Raw genomic sequence first — 23581 nt, forward strand, 5'->3', positions numbered from 1 at the left:
TCTACAAGATCATTTAAAAAATAAATTAATATATATCATCTATTAAGTCCATTAGTCCATTGACTGGAAAACAATTTTTCCTACAATTTGCCTCCTTTTTTTTTTTTTGGTTATTATTTCAAATATTATCCTTTCCACTTGCTTTCAACATTTCTTTCAGTTTTCATCCTGCCACATCATCAACCTAGAGGGAAAAAACTGAGATCCATTCAAGCTCAAAAGAGTTTGCAGCAGTCTAAAAGTCAACGAAAGATATTACTTAGCTACCTTTTATCTACTTTTCCCTGTACTCTGAAATTGAGGACAGAAACAGAAATAGTAATAACAAAAAAAATAAATGAAGATGTGATATTTATCTTGAAAGATTGTTCTAGGCTGCATATAAATGCAAGTTCTTATTCATAATGCTGGATACAGGCAGCCAAATCTCAACATATTCGTGCTACTTTAAAAGAGAGAGCTTCCACTAAAGGGTAGAGAAATTATGAGCTGCCTAAGATAGGAGTTCTGAAAACAAGTTTTATCTAAGAAAAGCTTTTCTAGTCCCTGGAGTTGATATCCAATTAATGCTTCTGGTATTCTAAAGGCATTATCACTTGCTTGAAAATAAACAAAAATTTTGCTAACAAAACCTTGGTTTCTGTTTTTGATGGATTAGTAAAATAACACAGAGCTATGAATATAGGTTTTTATTTTAATATTATTTTCCCACATATTATCACAAGGATTACTCCCATGGCTTACTGGCACTGTTATTCTTCTGCATCTCAAAAGATGAGACAAATAAAAAATATGAATAAGTAAAACGAAGCTACAGCACGCCCCAATGTAAACAACCAGAAGCATTTTGCTGAGTTCACCTTATATTGCACTAATGAACAGAGCACATCTGCACCCCATAAATGTCAAAAAGAGTTTTATTACTATTCAAATCACTCTAAGAATTGGATTACATTTCCATGATGGGGCAAAGAAGTGCATGTTACTTTAATCTGCTCCCCAGATTGGCCTGATCTAGACTATGACCTACAGCCCAGTCTGACTTGAACAAAATAATTAGCATTTCCTAAGATAACTCAGTTATCAGCCTCAATTTGAGATGCCTGTCTAAGAGCATCCCACCAGCATTTTGACTGGGATTCACTTAAACTGTTAACAGGTTTTCAGTTATAAAGTCATATTAGAATACCAGGCAATTTTTCCCCCTACGTGCACCATTTCCTATCACTTGTGCATCTAGCTTATATGTCAGTACTAAAAATTATTGCTGGCCTGTTCTCAATGTACATTAGTATGATAACTAAAGAAAATAAAAATAAAAATCCAATTAAGATTTATGGGATCTGACTCTTCTTTGCCTTTTAGTTTGACCATGTAATTTAGCATTTCACTTTAATATTCAACTGGTATTATAAGCAATTACATAAGGTGCAAGATATAAAAGAATCAGACCTGTCTGATTACAATAAATTAAATATTTCTCATTTTTATTAAATATTCCTTCACTGGTGTCAGGCCATGCCCCAAAGAAGCTATTCTAATACTGCTTTTAAGCTATTTAGAGATTTTAAAGTTGTGTCAAACTATGCTCTGAATGTCCTAAAATGTGGTAGCTGTGAGCACAATGTTATTTTCAGAGGCAAGGAGCCTCTGAAAACAAGATTGGTTTCCAACCTCTAGTCTAGTTACACAGAGTTCAAATCACAGACCAAGAAAAAAAAAAAAAAGAATCTGAAAGAATCTGCTGCTACTGTTACAGCACTTCACTAGGGTGAGTAGGAAAAATAAATAAATAAACCTGAGAACAAGCTATTATTAGTTTTCCTCTGCAGATAAATATTATTAATGCTGCTTGGTTTATTCTGCAAGCACTTGGCCCAAAAGAAGCAGCATTGCACTGATCTGTGCCTTGGAAACTTTGAGGTTTGGTTCATCCAAGTCCCAAGAATGGGACAGAGAAGAGGAGGGAAGAGACCGAGGTAAAAAGAGACATCTGCCTGAGGATGGCTTCCAAAAATTGTGTGTCCTGTTCATATGGTTTGGGAATGCATTGTCCTTCTGTGACAGACACAGAGCATTCCTGAACAATAAAAAGTGAGGGACCTCTGGCTGAATTGAACAGGGCAGGTCAGACTGCCTGAGCTGGGGATGGCAGGCTTTGTCTCCACCCAAAACATTCCGTCAGATATTGTTCCCTTATGTTAAGTGAGTTTCAATCTAAAGGGCAAGCGCAACAAATGTGTCCTTGAATATGTTCATTTCAGTCCACGTTTACCTGTCACTAAGAGCCAGCTCAGCTAAACCCCTCACCTTGCAGCATCCTCTGAGCACAGCCCAACAGCACCAGGGTGACTCTTACTTGTGCAGGGGTGTCTGCACTCCACTTACTGCCTACCTGAGAAGCGTCACACTCACCTGGGCAGTAAAGCACACCTAAAACCCCTCCTGAACCAGCTCCAGCAGCCACCTTCGTGTCACCACCTTTTACCTGCTGCTTCCAGGGATGAAGGAGATCAAGGAGGTGTCCACCAGAGGACTGGGAAGAACAATGATCTTTAAAGACCTTCTGGTGTGCTGGCAGAACCACAGAAAAGACTAGAAATGTTCAATTACAAAGTCTTTGCAAAAAAAAAAACCCAAAAATACACCTCAAATTCAATCTATTTCCTTTCATCACTTTTCACTGCACATTACAACCAGGGATCACTGTAAGCAGCATTTGTGCCACCGTGATCCAATTCATTTTCCAAATACTGTGAGGATTAAGCATATGAACCAGTATATGAACATATGAACCAGAAAGAAAGAAAAAACAAACAAACCATCACACACGAGAAATAAGGTCTGGCTTTCATTTCAAGGAATATTAAGAACTGAAATTGTTAACAAGTGACTGACAAAAATTATTCTGCTTCCTGCTGGTTTAACTGCTTCTAGGCAAAATTATGATTACTGCTAATAAGCCTAGAAATCTAATAAGCCTTAATACAGAACAGCAAGTCACAAAACAACTCCACTCTGCAGTCAGAATGGTTCTCCTGCCGCCAAAAATACAATGTGAGTATGGTTTGAAAAAGCCAAGTGAAATTAGCACTTGATATTCATGGGGGAAGGGGACTTTGCACACAGACACCATTTAGTTGTATTTCAGGTCCTGTTAAATTGGCTCACACTACCGTATTAACTGGAAATCCAAAGATGATAGCCATAAGGACAGTGGAGCTGCTTCAGAAATATTTTTTCCTCAATTAAAATTACTTTTCTTTCATTATGAAGGATCATGATTTGGGTTGGAAGAGACCTTAAAGACCATTGGGTTGCAACACCTCTGCCATGGGCAGTGACAACTTCCACTAGGCCAGGTTGCTTAAAGCCCCATCCAGCCTGGCCTTGAACACTTCCACAGAAAACTTCCAGACCTGACAACACAATGGAGATTTTTTCAGCCATAATTCCAATCAAATGCTTGTGACTTTAATGGATTTACATCTTTCCCCACCCCCAATATAGAGAGTTTTGTGGCACAGTTCATGGCAGCTACAACAGAGGGAAAAAGACTTTTAGGTCAGACCCCTACCACAGGTCAGATCAAATTTCCATAGGTGACAAAGCTGATCTTAGCTCCAAAGTGCTGCCTGCAAGATTCACAGCAAATAACCTATGCCAGTCCTCCTCTGAAAAACACTATAAAGCTCTGAAATGCCTATGCTTTCTAGAGACAGAGAATCTACAGATTAAGCTACAGAATGTGGCTTTGTCACTGAACAGGAGGGGCTGAACAGTGATCTCCTTTTTTTCTTGGAAATTACAACTTATTCTGTATTCCCCTGCTAAGAGGATTGCAATAAAACTCTCTGTAATGAAAGGACAATTAAGTCACATTATGTGCAAAAAGTCATCATTTGATAATGATCCACTAACTTCAGCAAGATAAGAGACTAATCACTTATGGTAATCAAATTTGCCCTGGTAATGCAGTGACTGGACCCTGCTGCAGCAAATCAGAGATGTTCATTAGATGTTCATTACCAGGTCACAGCGTGTCCCTGATGAAGACACTCCGAGGCTGGGAGGTCATCACTGGCGACCACTTTGCCTCCTGTTCCATTTTTGTACCAGAAAAGGCAGATTCTGGATTAATCAGTCATACTTATTGCATGAGTTTCCAGTCACACAAGTACTGGCAATTCAGAATACAATGATCCCCAAAGAAAGGCTCCATTACGTATTTTTTTACAACATCATATATTCCCGAAATAAATGACAATCATTAAATACTGCGGGTCTTTTTTCCGACTTTGAAAGAATTATCTATAATAAAAGCATATCCATAATAAATCTAATCCATACCCAGTGGATACTTAATCCCATGCAACTCATCCGGGAAAGCAAAGGAAAATTAGGTGTGCTTTGGTTCTGTCCAGCACCACCAGGTGGCAATAGCAGCCCAGCTAACCCATCCCACAGCACACCAGCGGCACCAACCGCTTTATTCTCCTTTTCCCTTTCACTCAGACCTACCCCGAGCTTTTTATAACTAAACTCAGAGTCATACTAAGCATCTATAATGAAAAGGACACCTACTCCTGCTTCGTGAACTAGTCCAATGACTGGGTCCAACCTAAGCAGCTCCCAGGAACCCATGACTGACATTTCCAATCTAGCAAATTCTGCTGTTCTTGTGCTAAAGGCGTAGCTGCCTCATTCAGACACGCATCACATTCACTTGATTTCTGAAAACTGACACCCCTCCCATGTATTTTGGCTCAAAGAGGGAACAGCATGCAAGACCCCACTCATTCCCTATCCAAACACCGCATATATGCCCCAAACCACATGATATATGGAAAAGCTGGAGAAAGAAAAACACTTTTTAATAACCTGGAAATGACAGAAGTACACCAGGCCTGGATTTGAACAGAAAGTTAGATCCAAAAAGTGGTTTATATTTTTCAGATTTCAGCAAGTTATTTGTATAAGTGAGTTAGGACTGTATAGTCTTGCTTTACCAGTCATCTTAAGTTCAAGCAAGAGGCAGAGGTGGCTTGGTGCATGGAAATTAATTGCCATTGTAAACACAAGTTGCAAACATCAATCACACTGAATGATGAAGCTGTAAATCAAATAGCAATCTGGCTTCATCCAGTATTCCAGGACTACAGTTTTTAAACTTCTCAACAGTCTAGTAAGCAGATCTGTGGAGGTTTTTTAAATGGAGCTCTAGAAAAAGAATAATCCCAGGTAAATTCATATATAAAGTTACATCTCTGATCTGACTTCACCAGTATCCTTTCTGGAATTACAATAAGATAAGCAAAAACGAGTAACTGATCTACACCTGCTTTTCAGACTTACAGTTCTAAGTGCTCAATTACCTCAGACCACCAGGAACTTCCAGCTCTAGTCCCAGAGATAAGCATTCCCTCCCTAACAGCCATACTTCTGGCTTGCAAGGATTCACCCACTGACCTAAGTCAAAAACGATTTTATATGACCCTAAAGGAGAGCCTGCAATAATTTGCATTGTAACCACTGTTCTCTACTATGAATTTCTGTTAAAAAGAGCTTTTTAATCAAAAGTCTCATCCCTGCACTGGGAAAGGAAATGTGACTGAAGGTGGTAGGAAAAAAAAAAAAAGAGGAAGGGGAATTACATTCTCTTGGCTTCCACCCATCACTGTAGACTTCCAAAACTGAGCTCATGCTTAGGATGGATTTATATTCTGGTAGTCAAAACCCACAGCATCTTCTTATCAGAGGAACACCTGCTCAAATGCAAGTTACACACTAGGACTTTTTGTCCCAAATTGCTTTGATCTTTAATTTCAGTTCCAGTATTGTCTGTATGTCTATTCATAAAGCTAAATTATGGCTTGAACTGCAAAATTCATTCTAGCTCCTTCAGAATTTAAAACACTAAATCAGAATATTAAATTACCCACTGCCTCCAGCTGCAATACATTTCTTATTTCTCATTTTCACCCACACTCATTGGAAATGTGGTTCAAACGACAACCTGAAAATTGGTTTTAATCTCAACTAGTACATGGACGTTCCTCCTCCCCACCTTTTCGTTCCTTGCATCCCATGAGCACCCAAAACAATGACACGCAGAGTGGCAGGAGATGAGCCAAACAGCCCTCCAAGGTACTCCAAGGCACCACACATCTGAGCAACAGGTGCTGAGCTCTGCAAAACAAAACCAGATACCAAAAACCCAAAACACACTTTTATTTAATTCTTTTGGGCATTCAGCCTCAGGCCTAACACTGCAGCTGTTCACAGCATCCTACTGATACTTCTGTGCCATTCCTGAGCCAAAGGGGCAACAGTTCCCTTTCAGCCTCTTGAGTGGAAGCAATGCAATGTGGTGGAACCAGCCAGAGCCCCACAAAGAGGGGAACAGCAGCAAGCACTGCCCCACTCCAGAGAGCATGGCAAGAGCTTCCTGAGGGAGAGTCATGCTCATCAAACCTGACCTCCTTTTATGACAGGGTAACCGACCCGGTTCATCAAGGGAAGGCAGCTGATGTAATCTTTTGGGATTTCAGTAAAGCTTTCAATAGTGCCTCTTAGAGCGACCTTCTGGACAAAAGCATCACGTGATGGATAAGCAACTGGCTCGTGGGTTACAATGAATGGGGTGGCATCAGACTTTCACTAACGGGGTTCTGCAGGGCCCCATCTTAGGCCCTGTGCTCTTCAACATCTTCACTAATGACTTGGATGCAGGACTCAAAGGAATACTAACCAAGTTTGCAATGATACAAAACTGGAAGGAGCCTGCAGGGAGGCCCTGCAGAGAGATCTGGACAGATGAGAGGACTGGGCAATCACCAACCACGTGGAGCTCACCAAGGGGAAGTGCCGGATTCTGCGCTTGGGATGGGGCAGGCCTGGATGTACAGAGACTGGGGAATGAGACACTGGAGAGCAGTGCACAGTCTACAGCTTCCCTGTGAGGGGAAGAGGAGGGACAGGCATTGATCTCTGCTCTGTCACAGGTGACAGGACCTAAGGGAATGGCCTGAAGTTGTGTCAGGTTTAGGCTGGCCTGTCACAGGACCCAAGGGAATGGCCTGAAGTTGTGTCAGGGGATGTTTAGGTTATATGTCAGAAAAGGCTCTTCACCCAGAGGGTGGCTGGGCACTGGAACAGGCTCCCCAGGGAAGTGGTCAGAGCGCCAAGCCTGGCACAGCTCAAGAAGTGTTTGGAAAACATTCTCGGGCACGTGATTCTTGGGGCGTCCTGTGCAGGGTTGGGAATTAGACTTGATGATCCTTTTGGATCCATTCCAACTTGGCACATTCTTTTATTCTGTGGAACAGGCTGCCCAGGGAGGTCCACGGAGTGTTCTCTGGAAGTATTCAAAATCCACCTGGACACGTTCAGGTGTAATCTGCTCTCTGCCTTGGCAGAAGAGTTGGACTACATGATCTTCAGAGGTTCCTTCCAACCTTAACTATTCTGCGATTCTGTGATAAAAAGACCACATAAGTCAGGCGTTGTTCTGTGTTCAAATTTGCAGAATTAAATGCAAAGCCAACCTGCAGTTAGCTCTAGATCTCTGGAAAAGAAGCTATTTTTAAACAGCAGTAGCAATGTGGACTGCATAAATTAGCATAATCTCAGCCTTCACAGATAGTTCTCAGCTGTTTAACATACTACAAATCAACACTCTGCAGATTCCTCACTTCTACTAACTGGTCAATCATGCATTTCATTAGGTTTAAAATCTCCTTTTTTCATCCTACAAAATCTCAACGGCCTTTTTTTACACTCTTCCTTTTCAGAGCAGTATTATCACAGGCTCAGGTTCCATTACAAATCTCACGAGGTTTCATGTGTAACTGGTGGTTCTGTGGTTGCCTAAATGCAGGACATCCTCTTATTTTCTGATGATGATTTTTTCCTCGTGGGCAGATGGCATAGAAGTGGAGTGCAGATGGAAACCCACAGCCCACAAACTCATTATAATTTGAAATAGTGCTAGCAGCTCTTAGATTCTTATCTTCTCTTCAAATTATTTTCAGCAATAAAGGATGAACTGCTGTTTTCAGAAGGCACAGCCAAAAGTAATGATATCTGTTTATAGCTGAGAACCTTCTAACAATGTTACTTCTATTTTCACAAATTTTATTAAAATCCACAAATCATTACTGAAAAGGACTTCAAACCAAGCATCTCTTCCTTTGATTCAAGTATTACCTTAAGAAGAAAGATCAATAAGAAAATAACAGATCACACATGCATGAAGGTTTACAAGTCCCACAGTTAGCTGTTAAAGGTAATCCATGGCTCCAGGTATCACTTTACCTGAGCTGCTTGGAATTATAATGGGCAGAACACCTGTGAGATAAGGGAGCTGCTGGTGATAAACTGCAGCAGGCAGCAAGGAGGTGACAATGATGCTGATGGCCTGTGGCTCACAGACTCACCCTGCATCCTCCCTGCCCTTTAGGACTGAAACTCCTCCTGGCAGAAAGGCGGCTCAAAATGAGGGTGCAATAGAAACTAGTCTTATCATTTCTTCAAGCGTTTTCACAGCATGTCCAGTCTGCTGGAACTGCCTTTCCTAACCTTCTGACCAGTTGGAAAAGCCTAAAAACAGCAAAATAAAAATATCTGTGGTGGAAAATAGCAAGGAATGAAAAATATTAAGAACTAGAGGTCAAGCTTGGATCCCTGAAAAGTTTGTATTGACCAACGGAAAACCATTAAAATAACTAAACTTATCCCTTAGCTATAAAAAGAAAATAAGACTTGAGACACTCAAGTGACATGGTTGGTGAGGATTTACAACTCACAGACAGCTCTCTCACACAGCATAAATGACAAGCTGGCTAATTTGCTCCTGTTTCCGAAACCTGGAGTCAGACTTGATAAACACAAATAGCCTCTTTTGTTCCAAGTTTTGACCTGGTGCCTGACAGCCAATTATTAAACCACACTGCTCTACCTCAGCTAGAAAGGGACCTTCTAAACTGTCTCACAAAATGGTTTCTGTCTGTTTCCAAGATGGATACATATTGCTTGACTGTATTTTCAGCTTGCAAGAGTAAAGGCTTTTTCTCAGACGGCTGAATTTATTTGCATATTACATATCAAAAACATTCAGATCTTCAACCTATTTGTGACATACACACTCTACAACATAAATAATTTGCCTATATAATGCAGGGTTATAATCTTCCTCAGCATGCAGGCATGCTAATGATCTTACACAGAAGATGAAAGAATTAAATACTACATCACCAAAGACAATTTATCTTTCCTGCATTCATGGAAGAAGATTATGGGAGGTCATCTTCTTAGAGGTTTCCCTTTCACAACAAAAAAAGACAATAATCAGTTTTCATTAGGGAAGACTTGTCCTTTCTCCTGCACCCCATGACTTTCCTGTCCCATCCACCAAACAGCACTGATATCAACCAAGTAACTACATAGCATTGTCTACCTCAAAGGTTTACAAAGGGTAATAGAAACGCTCAAATTTGAAATGCAGTCCTTAAGAACTTACCCGTGTCAAAAGAACCTAACCCACGTTTTATCTCCAGCACAATGGCTTGCACTGATCAAGGTCTTCAAAAGTGACCATTTGAAACTGTTGTTTCAAGAGAAAACTCAGCTCGAGCTTGACAGAATAAAGAATTTCCAGAGGAAGAGAACGTTCCATTGTAAGTGCCTTGAGGAAGCCTTGATTCTGTGAAATCCATCAATATCCCACAGCTCATCCAAAGGCACGTTCAGAGTCTTTGGATAAGAGGCTGATCACACAGGGACGGGCAAAGAGAACTTTGGCAGAGGATGAGATTACCAGCATTTCTGATGCAGTAAAATTGACTCTACCACACATCTGTCTCTCTGTGAGAGGCTGAATCTGCCTGTGACAAGGTCAATTTTGAGAAAGGTTGGTATTAAAAGATTATGCTCCCTCCATCCTCTCACTGAGGTTGTGCTAATTATTTCAGGGGAGCAAAGGAATTCTCTGATCCTCCAAGTCCTCCTTCCCTCACAAGTTGACTCTGGCTGCCGGCACAGCACCCAGAGGAACAGCAAAGCATATGCTAATTCCATAACTGTGGAATTAGCCAATTTCAACCTTGAAATTTAACCCTAAGGAATTGAGTATGCAGTAATCCACATAATCCAGGCCTCTACACCTGTCCTTCTTCCAACTAATCTCACCACCCTTCACCATGACACATCTTAATTTAGAGTCCTGCCTGCTAAGGTCAGTGTGTAAGTGGATGCTCAGGAGTTGCAAGAAGTAGTTGTCACATGGTGGGACCAATTGCTTTGTGAACTCTGAGAGACACAGAAATATCAGCAGCGAGCAGAGCCCTTTGCCAGCCATGCACAAACGATCTTTACAAAGGTTCTAGGAGGCAGCGAGGAGAAGGGATAGATAAAGAAATAAATAAATGCGTATAGCATAGCCCTGGATAATGCGATCTGCTGGTATTAAGTTTTCTCCTGAAGGAGTTAAGTATATACCAGCTGCTCTCCATTAAACCGAGCTGGCATTTTACATCATGCAAATTAGCTGAGCTCCCATCCATTTCAGCCCAGCATTTAGCAGCATTGCTGTAAATGATGCAAAGTTCGGGCCAAAGCAAGCCCTGCCATTTCAGCTGCTGTCAGGGATGAGAGGAGGAGGCAGGGCAGGCAGTGGCTCTGAGTAATGCTGCAGCTATTCACAAGATGGTTTGCAAGAGCCTCCTTCCACCACAGGTATTGTCTGCATGACCAAAACATGTCCATGTGCACGGAAAGCCTGGGGCTTTTATTTGTTGAAAATTCATTTATATACACTACTGAGAACCACTGAAAAAAATATTTAAAATTCAACTATTTGCCAGTAGAACACTGAAATTTCAAATTTCTCTTTGCCTAATGCTGTACAATAAACACTGAGTAGATCTGACAGGTCATTGGCTCAGAAATGCTGACACAGCAGCCGAGGGTGGCATCAGTCCCCTCCATCATGTCCAACACCAGTGGACGTTTCTCAGACTGTGAAGGAAAGACATGAAAATCTGTGTTTATCCAACACAAACCCCTCTTCTGCTGAATCTGAGAGCACTCAAGAGGCAATAAAGAGGGCTAAATCTTCCTTAGTTCACACTGCTGTGGCCAAGAGATTAAGTTTCAGCACAAAGCTGAAACGGTGAAAGGAGAGTGAAAGATCTGATATTAAGAAGCCTAGTGAAGGATCTGCTATTAAGAAGCCTAGGAACTCCACAGACTTTTAAAAAACTGTTATTTCAGGTTCCTTGTTTACCTGCTCAACAAGGGGAAGGTGGAATTCATTTTTGTGTTAAAAATAAGGTAAACTGCCTTGCTATCCAACCTGATAAACCAACCCACCAGTGGTGGTGACCCACAGGCATGACATCCCATCACACCATACAATATCTTGGTGGTTGCACCACCCATCAGTCCACATGGTCCAAACCCTACTAGGGGAAAGCCAAAAGGCATCTTACAGGCAGAAAAGGAAAATCTACATTGCTGCAGTGTGGGAAATTGCTATATGACTGCTTGGAAACTGCTTGGATCCTAGGCAACCACCGCTCTTCCTCTTGAAAAGCAGAAAGGCTTGATTCAGTGAAATAAAGCAAATTCGTTACAATTCCCCTGGAGATGCTCCATGGGGATGAACAGGCTGCTGCCTCCCCTTTCCATCTCCACACTAGAGGACATAGCTCCTTTTTGCCAGCTTTTTTTGGCAGTGCCCATCTGGCACATTACCGTGAAGGACCAGACCCCTGTGTGCTCCAGATCCCATCCCAGAGGAGTAAGATGCAATGATGCCAAAAATACTCCTTCCCAAAATAATCCATCCCAGTTAAGCCTCAGACAAGTCTGGAATACATGTGGCTGTCCTGAGAAGCAGACTGACCTCTGGTTATTGAGCAAGAAAAGCTCAATTTCTAAGCTATTGCATCAAATGGTCAATGCACATTTGATCTTGACACAACACGTGTCAGTTTTTGATTAATTTTCAAGACTTAAATATCCATATGTCTCTGGCAAATGGAGAATAATTTAAAACCTAATCAAATTTGTCTTACCAGCCCGATCCATTAATTTTTGTCTCCACCAGTTGCAATCAAAGTTGCATATTGATCACTGTGGATCAAAATGCCAGTACTGAAACTACCTGTGTTTTCCAACAGTGGACACAGCTCAAGTGGAGATGGCTAAAGAAAAAGGAAACTGCTTCTAAATATTTGTTTCAAGATATGAAAGTATAACAAAGTCTTAGCATCCATATTCACCATAAAATATCACACAAACTAGATCAGCAACATGAAATACCACCAGGGTATTCATTTTTCTCTACCAATAGGCAAGTAATATAGAACTAATAGATGGCAGAAAAAGACAATACAATAATTTTTGGTCAGCATTTCCAGAAGATAAGGAATCCTATCAGGAAAGATCCCCTCATTGTGTGAAACAAAAAGTAATTACTACAACAGCCTTCACGACTGAGAATGTCACTCCACGAGATGAAAAATTACATAAAATTACAATTCCAGCCTCTCACACACCTCTCCCACTTCTCCCAAGAGCAAAGCATGGGTGTCCTCAGACAGCTGCTACAGAAGATGTTCTTCCTGAACAGCTCTGAGAAATCTAGTTCCTTTGGCTAAAAGGCCTTGTCAGCCCCTGTAATGTTATTTGGGAGATGAGGGAGAACGTGCAAATGATCAGGGAAGTTGGGTCATTCCATTTGTTTTGAGAAAATGTAATCAAGCCAAGAAGACCCCAGCACCAAGAAGAGCTACTGCTGCTGCCCGAGAGCAAGTCAGCCTGTCAAGGGCTGGTTTAGGGTTTCTATTTATTTATGGATTATTTACTTCATGAGAAAGCCTGGATACGCATAACTAGCTCACATTCTTCAGCAAGTGAGACAAACATCTCCAGGTTTCTCCAAGAACGCTTCACAGCCTTCACAGGAAAGCCAAGGCACTTTTGGATTATACCATGGCTGTCATTACACAAAGGAAAAGACAAGAAATGGACCAAGATTAGTGACAGGACAGGTAAAATAAAGACACTTAGGGAGACTCCTTCCCCCTGTGAAACTGGCAACTTATAACCACTACTGTAGAGACAAAAAAAAATCCATGCAAGGGAAAGGACTTAAGGAAACATCCAAGACAAAGGATGAACACAAGTTAAAAAATGCAAGTAAACAAGACACTGTCAAAATATGATGATATGACAGTCCAAAACTCAACAGGCACAGGGGAAAAAGTCCTGGTAAAAGTGCATTTTTAAATACAGAAATTGGATATTTTTCCCTTTCAAGCATTATTTCCCACACATTACTTCCAATTCTGAAATAACCCAAAATTAAAATGAAAAATAATCCAAGGATAACACAACTAAAAATACTTCCAACAGGCAAAAAAAAAGGTGGAATCAGAATAAAACTTCAGATCTCAGCCTGTTTTAAAATAAGAAGTGACCTGTTTTCTCATTTATTTTAATAGGTGGTTTATTTGTTTAAAGTTTTAGCAGTTATTTCCATGCCTTTGAAAACCTGAAGAAACTGAGACTGTTTCCACAAACTATTTCAGAAAAAACAATTTACAGATAAAATTAGAGACATACAACTAAGTGCCAAGTGTTTGACTGAATTCCAGTTCTTGGTGAATGGAAAACCAGCAGCTTCCTGTTACAAAATGTACCAACAGTTCATGTCTAATAATACACATAATATCTAACCATTTATATGCTTCAAATATAGATGTTTCTAAAAATAATGTTAAAGCAGGGCATTTTTAGCCAGGTGAATTTCTCAGGAGAATGAGAATCTACAGTTTGCTGCAAGGAAAAAAATAGATTAATGGGTTAAAATTTTGAGCACATCTCTTGATTTATACCAAAATAAAAAGTAGAAGATTTAGCTCCAAAGCTTCAAGACGCCAAAAAAAAAAAAAAGGGAAAAAAGGTCAAGAGCAGAACACACACCTTTTCATTAAAGGCTCAGCTATTGCTTAATTCACATATGTATCTTCTTAAACAGCACTTACAATATTTATCCTGTTGCAAACTTGGAAAGTTCAAGCAAAATCATTATTGATTTAAGAACCTCCTTAATTTCTTCCACTTTGGTAAGAAGAGGGAACTTGTAGGCTAGAAGCATTAAAATACTCTACAAATTGTTCAGAGATTTAAATCTAGTAGTGAGAAAATCTGGAAAGTGAAATTACAGAGTAAAAAATGTTTCTCAAAGGACACCTAAAAGCAAATTAAAACCAGCCAATACCAATCCTTAATTTCCAAAACCCAGAACTTAATCCACACTATCTCAGTAAATAAAGGCTTTCTTTTCTGATACCCTCTGGACAGGCAAAAAGAGCACAAGTGGTGCTGGTCTTGGCTTTTTTGGTTGTGGGGTTTTTTTTGTTGTTGTAGTTTGGTTAATTATTTGTTTATCAGACTTCTTTATAATCAGGTTTTTTTTTTTTCTTTTTGAGAACTAAAGCTCAGGTTCAGCACCAGCAGATTTCAAAAGCAGTATCTGTTGTTCTCCTCCATTAATATGCTTGTACCTCTTTCTGCTTGGCATCACTGTGCATCAAGTGTCACAGCAGAAGGTGATAAAAATCACTTGCTAAAGCAGGGACAAAAAAAGTGAGAGTGTTCACTTAAGAATTCAACTTAATGGAGTAGACTAACAGTTTCAAGGACAGAAGGAGAACACATGGACACCATATGCATGAGCATTTTGAGTTGTTAACAAGTAGCAGCAAAGGAGAAAGATAATCTAGTATCAAGGGACTAGCTAGTAATTTTCTACAGAGCTGCAGACTTTGTGACCTTGGCTACATTTCTTTGTGCCTTAGCCATCCGCTTAACAAATGTTCTCCAAAAAATAAGAACAGTGTCTCTACCTCTAAGGTGCTTCAGGTTAAGCATATTCAAATTTTCAAGCCAGATAGATAGATAGACTGTCACAAGTACGAGGGGGAAAAAAACATTTTCCAATATGATAAAAAACCAAATGGAACTTTGAACAAAGTTACTTTATGCAAAGTAACCCTTTGCATATTCTAAATAAAAACCCAAAGATTAAAGAACCTCCTGAACTTATAGTGCAATGTTAAACCTGTTGTTCAAATGCAAGAAAAGGTAGCTCTTTATATGTAAACACAAATCACTGAAAAATCTATGTTAATAATCACAATAAAACAACTTTGGAATTGTTTTCTTGTTTTCTATCTGAGAACAATTAATCTAGAGCAATTCCCCCACCACACCCCTCGCTCCCCCAGCAATTAAATATTTTTCAGTATGTATCTAGAAATATACCAAACCCAAGACAATCATAAATAGCAGAAGAATTTGGCTACTTAGTAGCCTCAAATTGCTTACAGTGTGTAAAAAAAACCAAAAAAAACCAAAACAAAAACACCAAAAAAAAGAACCACCCATCATAAAGATCCAGCACAGGCTTTTTTGTAGGAATGTACTTAGGTACATAACTATAATCATATCAACAAGCTCATTAGCACCAATTTCAAATTTGTTTTGTGCTTATGTATTTTGATAGCCTGAATCTATAGTTTTTCTTAGCTTCTCCCAACTTCAGTAAAATTTATCCTTTGGTCATATCCTAAACGTGACTCCATTTGGTTTCTTCCAACTGCAAAAAGCAATCTTTTATGTGAAAGTTATCGGTATGATTGACCATATTTTTCACAATTTCATTTATAATTAGCTCAGCAGTCATAGCGAGACCAAATTTCACACCACTGAGGCAGCTCATGCAATGGCACTGAAACCAGCTGATGTCCATCTGACTTTAAATTGGGTCCAGATAAAGATTTGCTTGATCCCTGTCCCTGCTGCAAGCTGGTTTGGTTTGAGAACTGTGAAACCCAGTATCACACACAAAAATGGCTAATGCACGTGAGAAGGGAAGGCATCATTTCTCTGCAATATGCTCCATTAATCTTGCTCTCTATGAAGCTTCACATTGGCAAGACAGTGATATGAAGGTTTAAACAGCTCCAGTTAAAGTCAATTAAATTACAGAAAAATAATTACTAATACCTGAACTAGGTGGCTTCATTTGCATTGCTAATGGCATGGGCACAAGGGGAGTGAGGCAGAGAAGAGAAACTGAGAGCCCACAGATCATGGGTCACATGTGGCTCATCAAACATCTGATGTGAGCCTAAATTTGAAGTGTGTAAAAATACTGGAGGAACCTGTTAAGTTAGTCAGTTTGAGAGCAGTGCACAGCTGACTGGACTCCCTGGAATGTGCCACCAACCTGGGAATGGCTGTCCACTACATGTGTATCAGGGAGTTGTAATGGAGCTTCCACACCCTTGTCATTACTTGGACTACAGAATGGGCAATGAGGCAAAAAAAGAGATGTTTTTAACCTCAACAGATACGGCAAATGCTTTTGGGGCACACCCCAGGTGTAGATGATCTTGACAAATTAGGAAAGAATCACTAAGTAAAAAATCTAGTGTAAGACTAGAAAATAGGGACATCTAGAACACACCAGAACTAGACCACCGCAGATCCAGGCTGCCCAACTCAATAAGAACTTCACAAACTGGGAAAGCAATATGAAGAAAAATCTAGCTGAGCAAGGTAGCTTGATTTCAGACAATATCTAACCAGTTTTAAACTGAATTATTTAAAAAAAGGGGTCTAGGGAAACTAAAAAGAGCTCTGTAGACAGCACAAGGAGTTGCGAGAGTTGTAGAAATCCTAGGCTTTGCCTAGTGTAGGGAAGGAGAAAAGTGAAAGCACCTGTGAGCACCTGCTTGCCATGTCCACCAGAAGAGGGCAACTGTCTGGTTTTCAGCAGATGGATACTGCAAAGAAGTTTGCAAAGAAATACCAATTCCTAACCCCTCCCCTCCCAGCCACAGTAAGCACGACTACAGGTAATTGCCGAACACACATACTTTAAACCCAGGTTAAAGAGATGTCTCTTAACTTGGAAGTGTTTTAGTGGAAGGGTGGGACCAACCATTTAGCAAGGTCCTGGTGTCTTTAGTGCTGCTTCTGTTACTGAAGGTACAAGCAGTGGTCATTTTTTAGGTTCTCTGGAGAAAGAAAATTAAGAAGTTGGAGAATGCAGCATAGCAGCAATAAACACGGTAATTAAATCCGTGATCTCCTTCAGTGACATCCACAATGGCACAGCAGCAGACTGCCTGCAATGGCATCTTCCTTCTTACATCTGCATGAACAATTACACCACAACCACAGACTCCTAACTGGCAAAGATTTCTTTCTTAAATAACTAATGCAAATTTAGTAGCCAAATGCATCCAACTTTCTCAGAATCACTGAGAAATACCATTCTGTAGATGAGAGATGAGAATCTTGCTATCTACTTGACAGAAGTTTCTCTGGTAACAAAGTTAAATATTTCCAAAACAATTCTCTCTAAATATGGGTAGTACAATTTATTGGCGGTGTTTTCAAATTAGACAAAATAAGTACCAGTACAACAGTCAGATACCGTTGTGCACAACACAGGGGATTTAATATGGAAAAACAGAATGTGTGTATCAGTAACAGTAAAATAGGAATGATACTGCCATGATTCATCAACCTAAGATTTCCAACTAGCATTTAGAATGGGCTTGATGCTAAAACTCTCAGACCTTTCTTTGGAAAGTGCCTCTGAAATACTCTGAAGTATGCTTTTTATAAATTGCACAGCATTTAAAAAAACACACTGCCCTTATAAAGCCTTAAGGCACAAAACTTCCAGTTATATAAAACCCAGCTAACACACGTAAAACCATATCAAGAGGAACAAAATTAGCAAAACATTTAGAAATTTTCACTGATAGCACATTTGTGAGTGGAACATCTTGAATTTCAGCATGTTCATTTTTTTTTTAATTGGTGTTTTAATGAATACCACCTGCAGTGCCCATGTTCTCTGAAGAATCAGGTTCTAGAAATCAGGTACCACCTGGCACCAAAAAAGCTCATGAAGCTTTGCAGTGGTATGTAAGTGGCTTCTAACATGCTAACCCAGCACAGGAACATGGTATCCTCACATGCTGGCTTCTGGACTATGCTCTAGACAGAGCCTTTTCTCCAGAATAAACAGTCCAATAAGCCACTAAATTTTGTATTATGTAGTGCAAAAAGGACCCACTTCAATGGGATTAAGAACAACTCCCTGAAATACTCCCAGAACCAAGATAGTTAGTCCAAGTTACACAATCTCTCTCCTTCCACCCACAGAGGACGATGTTCTTTCTTGTGGGCTGAAAATTCTGCATAGGGCAATGGTCCAATTTGTGGATCTCAACTATAAATTCTACTGTAAGAATATCACTTCCATCCCTCACAGGTGATGCCAGGTGCCTGCCCAGTAAAATGGTGAGGGTCACACTGGTGCTTCAGATAAGCCACCCAGAGAAGCAAAGTGACCACCCTCAGATTCTCAAGCTATTCAGACCTGGTGCAGTGTTCTAGTCTAAACCTTACTAGGGTTATTATCAGAAAGCACTTTTGTACCTGAATGTAGCTGAAGGTGTTCCTTCAAAACACAAAAGCTTCAGCTGCTGACCTGTCAGCTGGCAGCCGTCCATCCATCCTGTTCCTCCTCCCTTGGCAGGGAGGAACAGTAGGAAAAGGAACGACCAGGGCCCTTGACACAACATATCTGGAAAAATCTCCCTCTGGATATAAACTGCCATTGCAAATGACCACCCTGAATGGCAAAACCCTGCATGCTTTTGTAGGCAGAAAAATCAAAGCTGGATCAACAAAACTGCTGAACAACAAAAAAATGACTGTGTTTATTCAAGATAATACATAGTGAAAAAAGCCTCACTGGTTCACACCTTAAAAGGTGCTGGTCATCTGCTCAGACCGCCAGCCAGAGGAGGTTACTGAGAATGCAAAGCTTAAGATTTCTCTTGCTGCTGAAGAAATTAAAAATGTAAAATTATCTGACATTTCTTTAGCCAAAATCTTTCTCTGTTCAAATACAACAAGTTAGCATCAAGACCCTGTCATCATCAGGCTACAAAAATGGGGTTTGTTCCACATCCTTGCAAGGGTTAAAACCACCAGAGAGTTGCCCTTAGAGTTGCAAACAGCTTCCACTGGCAGATCTCTGTGAGCATAATCTGTTACAAGATGAGAAAGTATTTCTGAATAGCAACCACCCTTTTCAGCAATGTAGATTTCCATGCAGAAACCATGGCACGTATGAGAGAAAGGGCAGCAGATAATGAGATTTTGCTGATGTTTCATAATCACAAGGACAGACTCAGGTGCAAGTGAGAGAGAGCACTTGATTATCTTGTAAAGGCAAGAAGTGATGAACAGGTTGGTCTGTCTGCTGCCACTACCCTGCATCCATGGTTAGCTGTCTCCTTTTCCTGCTCTCAGTCCTTCAGGAACTGCTCCAGTCATATCTGTCTGGCCTGAGCAGCCCAGTACGTCACCCTGTCTACCAGCAAGGAAAGTGCAGCATATCCTGAAATCAGGGCACGTGGTCAAATGTGCTCAATCAGTAGGCACATTTGTCTGAAGGGAATAGGGTTACCAGGCTACAGATTTCAGAATCTAGGTGGTAGGGATGATCCATTATTCCTCAAAGAAGGCAAAAACCAGGTGAGTGTCTGTCATCATTTCCTTCTCTCAGCATAATGGTATCACCTTCCACCGGGCTCACGTATTGGCAGAAGCAGTGTGTAACGTATATGGCTGTTGCCAAAACACATCCCAGGGCTGTACAGCCATCTCTGGAGCACAGCAATCAATTGTGCTTGCTGCAGCAGCCCATCTGCCCTGCTCCGTCTGTAGCACAGTTACACACACACTGTGCCCACGCTGCTGCAAAGCTCACTGGGGCACGGGACAGCCCCAGCCACGCTGACAACCTCACCCTGCCCACGGAAGTTAAACCAGCTGAGCAACGGGCATCTCTCCTCCCTATTCAGCAAGCAGCACATATAAAAATACATTAGAAGGCTGACACAGATTAGAGGGAAACCTAAAATGTGTCTATTGATGATGTGCTGCATCTACCATGACATGCATATTGTAATCTAGCGTCAAGCACTGCTTCCCATTCACTCCTCACACAGCTACAAACACAGAACGTTCACACAACTAGCGCTCTGGTACAGTACATGACCAAACACAAAACACATTCGTGACAACCAGCAATCCTCCCCCAGCCCAGGCACACGAGCCAGCCCTTACACTTAGCACCTACAGAAAGCACACAAAGAACACACCCCACAAACAACATCTCTACCATCTCCCTCCTTTAAACCGCCCCCCCTCTCCCAGTTCAAGCAGAGGCGATGGAGAAAGCAGCACAGGCAAGCAGCACACGCAGCCCCATCCCTCAGCACCCCACATCAGCTCCATTATGCTGACAGAATTACACATGCCACTGTGTGCAATATAAAACATCCCACCACTGCGACAGATGTTGGCACACACACACATCCCTTCCCTGCAATTCCATGCTATTTAGCCCAGAAAACCTGCTGCACACTCTCAACACAGAAATAAATTCTCACATACACCCCCCAGCATTTGGTGCCTGCTAACCTGTGTGTCAAATCCATTTTCTACCGAGCTGCTCTTCCTTGCTGGGAGGCCATCTCTTGCGTTTTCTTGTCCGTTGGAAGACTTGAGAGGAATCTGGCTGGAATACAATGGCTTCGTCACCTCCACCTTGCTCCCAAACTTCAGGTAACAGGGCTGTGGGATGGTCCTGGCCGTTGGGACATGCAGGATTGGAGCAGCACTGTGTACGGGTTTAGGTAGTCCCGATTTCATTTTGGAGGCTACCAGGATGGCTGGCATTTTCTCTTTCTGCTTTCCTAACACGTTTCTGTCAGCAGCAACAGCAGAGACAGCAGGCAGGGAGAGAGAAAATGACACGTTGGGGAAGCTGTTCTGTTCTAATGCAGCCTGGTTACTGCAGAGATCTCCAAAATCAGCTTAGAATTTAAAATCAACAATAAAACCAATTTTAAAAAAAATGTAAAAAGAGAAAGGAAAAAAAAGAAAAAAAAAAGAGAAGAACAAACACACCACTTTCAGTCTAAAATATCACCCAGCTTTATGCCAGCCTTCCACCTGTTTCTTCTAATTTTATTTTCAGTTCTTTACCACTGTCCTCTTTCCTATTTCTGCTATGTAACCTGCTCCTTCCTTTCTCTATCTGACTCCTGCAATTTTCTTGCCTGGAAATGAAAGACTTTCACTCCATTATCTTGTCACTGCATCTCCAAAGTGAGGCAGCCTTAGGGAAAAAAAAAAGAAAAGAAAAAAAAAAGAACCTGCTGCTGCATATGCTTCCCTTTCCGTATGCACTAGAGAGTGACCGAGCAGGATTTCCAGCTTAAGATGTCCTTCTTCAGTCTTAGCCAAGAAGCAGATGTAGCTCAGTGTGTTAATGACTGATGCCCTTGGATACAAGCCTTCGAGAATCAAGCTTCTTAAGCCTAAATAGCTGTGAATAGGACAACGATGCCGGAGCAGAAGGAGAAACGTCCACTGACAACGATTTTTAAATCAAAATATGTCAGTGGCCACAAAATTTCCCGGCTCCCCCAGTGCTGAGCATAAAAACCTGGAGGGGCGGGGGGTGGGGATGGGAAAAAAGAAAAGAGATTAAAAATGAAAGCGATTCAGCAGCGAGAGGGAAGGGAAAGCAGCCGGCAGCTCATGCTCCCTCCCGCAGTGGAGCGGGCTCCCGCCCTGCCCGCTCGGCGCATCCCGGGGGGGCCGGCAGCAGCCGGGCGGGAGGCGGCGGCTGGCCGGCACCGAGCGGGCAGGGCGGGCCGGGATTGGTCCTGCCCGCTCCGAGCAGGAACACAAAAAATAAGTAAATAAATAAATAAATAACCCAGAAATCGCACCCTCTCTCCGCAGGGGGAGGAGCGGCCTCGGCCCCCACGGCGGGCAGGGAGAGCTGCGGGGCGGAGGGGTCTGCAGGGATGGATGGACGCTCCGGGCGCTAGGCGGATGCTCCGGGGGCGCGGCACGGAGCAAGCCGGGTTTCTTTTTGAAATTTCAAAAAACAACAAAAAAAAAATTCAAATCAAAAAGGTGATTTATTGTTCGTGGCTGTTCGGGGAAACCTCCCGCTGCCAGCATCAGCAAGAATTTGAATAAGTGCAGTGAGTAATCCGGCCCTATTATAGCAACTCTTGGCTTTGGGGACGCTTTCAGTGTCACAGGTTCCTCCTCACGCTGCTCGGTGGATGCCAGGATCGGTTAAAAGCCCCGGATGCCGTGTTCCTGTTCATCCTGACACATTTCAGAGCTGCACACATTCCCCTTCCTGCGCACACCTGGCACCATCCCGGACAGTGGGAGACTGATTATCCCGGTGCCAATCAAGGCACCAAGTGATGCCTTTCAGACTGGGCGGGGGGGGGGCATGGGGGGCTCAGCACCAGGACATACAAAGCCACAGTGCCCAGTTAAGGCTTTGACTTATCCCTCACACAAGAAAGACATTGAGGGGCTGGAGTGAGTCCAGAGAAGGGAATGAAGCTGGGAATGGAGCACAAGTCTGATGAAAAGCGGCTGAGGGAGCTGGGAGGGCTCAGCCTGGAGAAAAGGATGCTCAGGAGGGACCCTCTGGCTCCCTACAACTCCCTGGGAGGAGATTGTAGTCAGGTGGGAGTCGGGCTCTGTTCCCAATCCACAAGTGACAGGAGGAGAGGAAACCTGAGGCCTCAAGTTGTGCCACAGTAGGTTCAGATGGGATATTAGATAAAAATTTCTTCACTGAAAGAAATTTTCCAGGCACTGGAACAGGCTGCTCAGGGAAGTGTTCACAAAACACATGGATATGGCACTTGGGGACACGGTTTAGTGGTAATATGGCAATGCTGGGTTAAGAGTAGGATTGGATGATCTTGGAGGTCTTCTCCAACCTTAACAATTCTATGATTATAGGAGGGTGTCTCAGAATAATATTCACAAAACCAATATGAGACATGGAAGCAAAAGGTGCATTTCAATCAAATCTTCATCACAGTTCCGGTTAATTGCATTATTTCCCTAGTAGCCTCCAACACTTCCAGGGATGGGGCATCCAGAGAAGCAATGAACCTACACCTGAAATGTCTGAAATACACACTGGGTGAAGCGACTCAGCAGGACAAAGGAAGCCCAGCCCCACTGCCCCTGCCCCATCCAGGCTGCGAGCAGTGCTTGGGGAAGGAAGGCTCAATCATGCTCAGTCATTCATAGCAGGGGGAGCTGGGACCTGCCTATTTAACACCCAATCTTTTCAGGAAGTTTTAAATGTGCAAACCTCAGTTTTTTAGATCTGAGACTCTTTCAGACAGAAAAAAGAGGCATTTCTTGGAATGTACTGTAGGTGTCTCCAGGATGAACGACAGCACTGCTGTTTCCTTATGCCGATGTCATCTTCAATGACTTACCCAAGGTTACACAGTGACTAAGTGACAGAACTAAAAACTGAAGTAAGAAATTGTGCTCTACTTATTATGAAGTATTATTCTTCCTCAACATTGCAATGTAAAATGTAATTCAAGTTCCCATACGTTCAGTTCTC

General features: G+C 41.8%; 1 protein-coding gene across 2 annotated transcripts in view; it reads right to left on the bottom strand.

Annotated features, from left to right (window-relative positions):
• Positions 1-21665, bottom strand: part of NAV2 (neuron navigator 2) — a 203466-nt gene extending 181801 nt beyond the window's left edge. For both annotated transcript variants that reach the window (XM_041461855.1, XM_041461854.1), the window contains exon 1: positions 20590-21665. In XM_041461855.1, the coding sequence (XP_041317789.1) occupies positions 20590-20847 (258 nt within the window). In that variant the 5' untranslated portion in view covers positions 20848-21665. The remainder of the gene's footprint in view (positions 1-20589) is intronic.
• Positions 21666-23581: the final 1916 nt, after the last annotated feature.

The sequence above is a fragment of the Pyrgilauda ruficollis genome, unplaced genomic scaffold (genome assembly GCF_017590135.1).
Source record: "Pyrgilauda ruficollis isolate IOZ18807 unplaced genomic scaffold, ASM1759013v1 scaffold156, whole genome shotgun sequence".
NCBI classification, from domain to species: domain Eukaryota; kingdom Metazoa; phylum Chordata; class Aves; order Passeriformes; family Passeridae; genus Pyrgilauda; species Pyrgilauda ruficollis.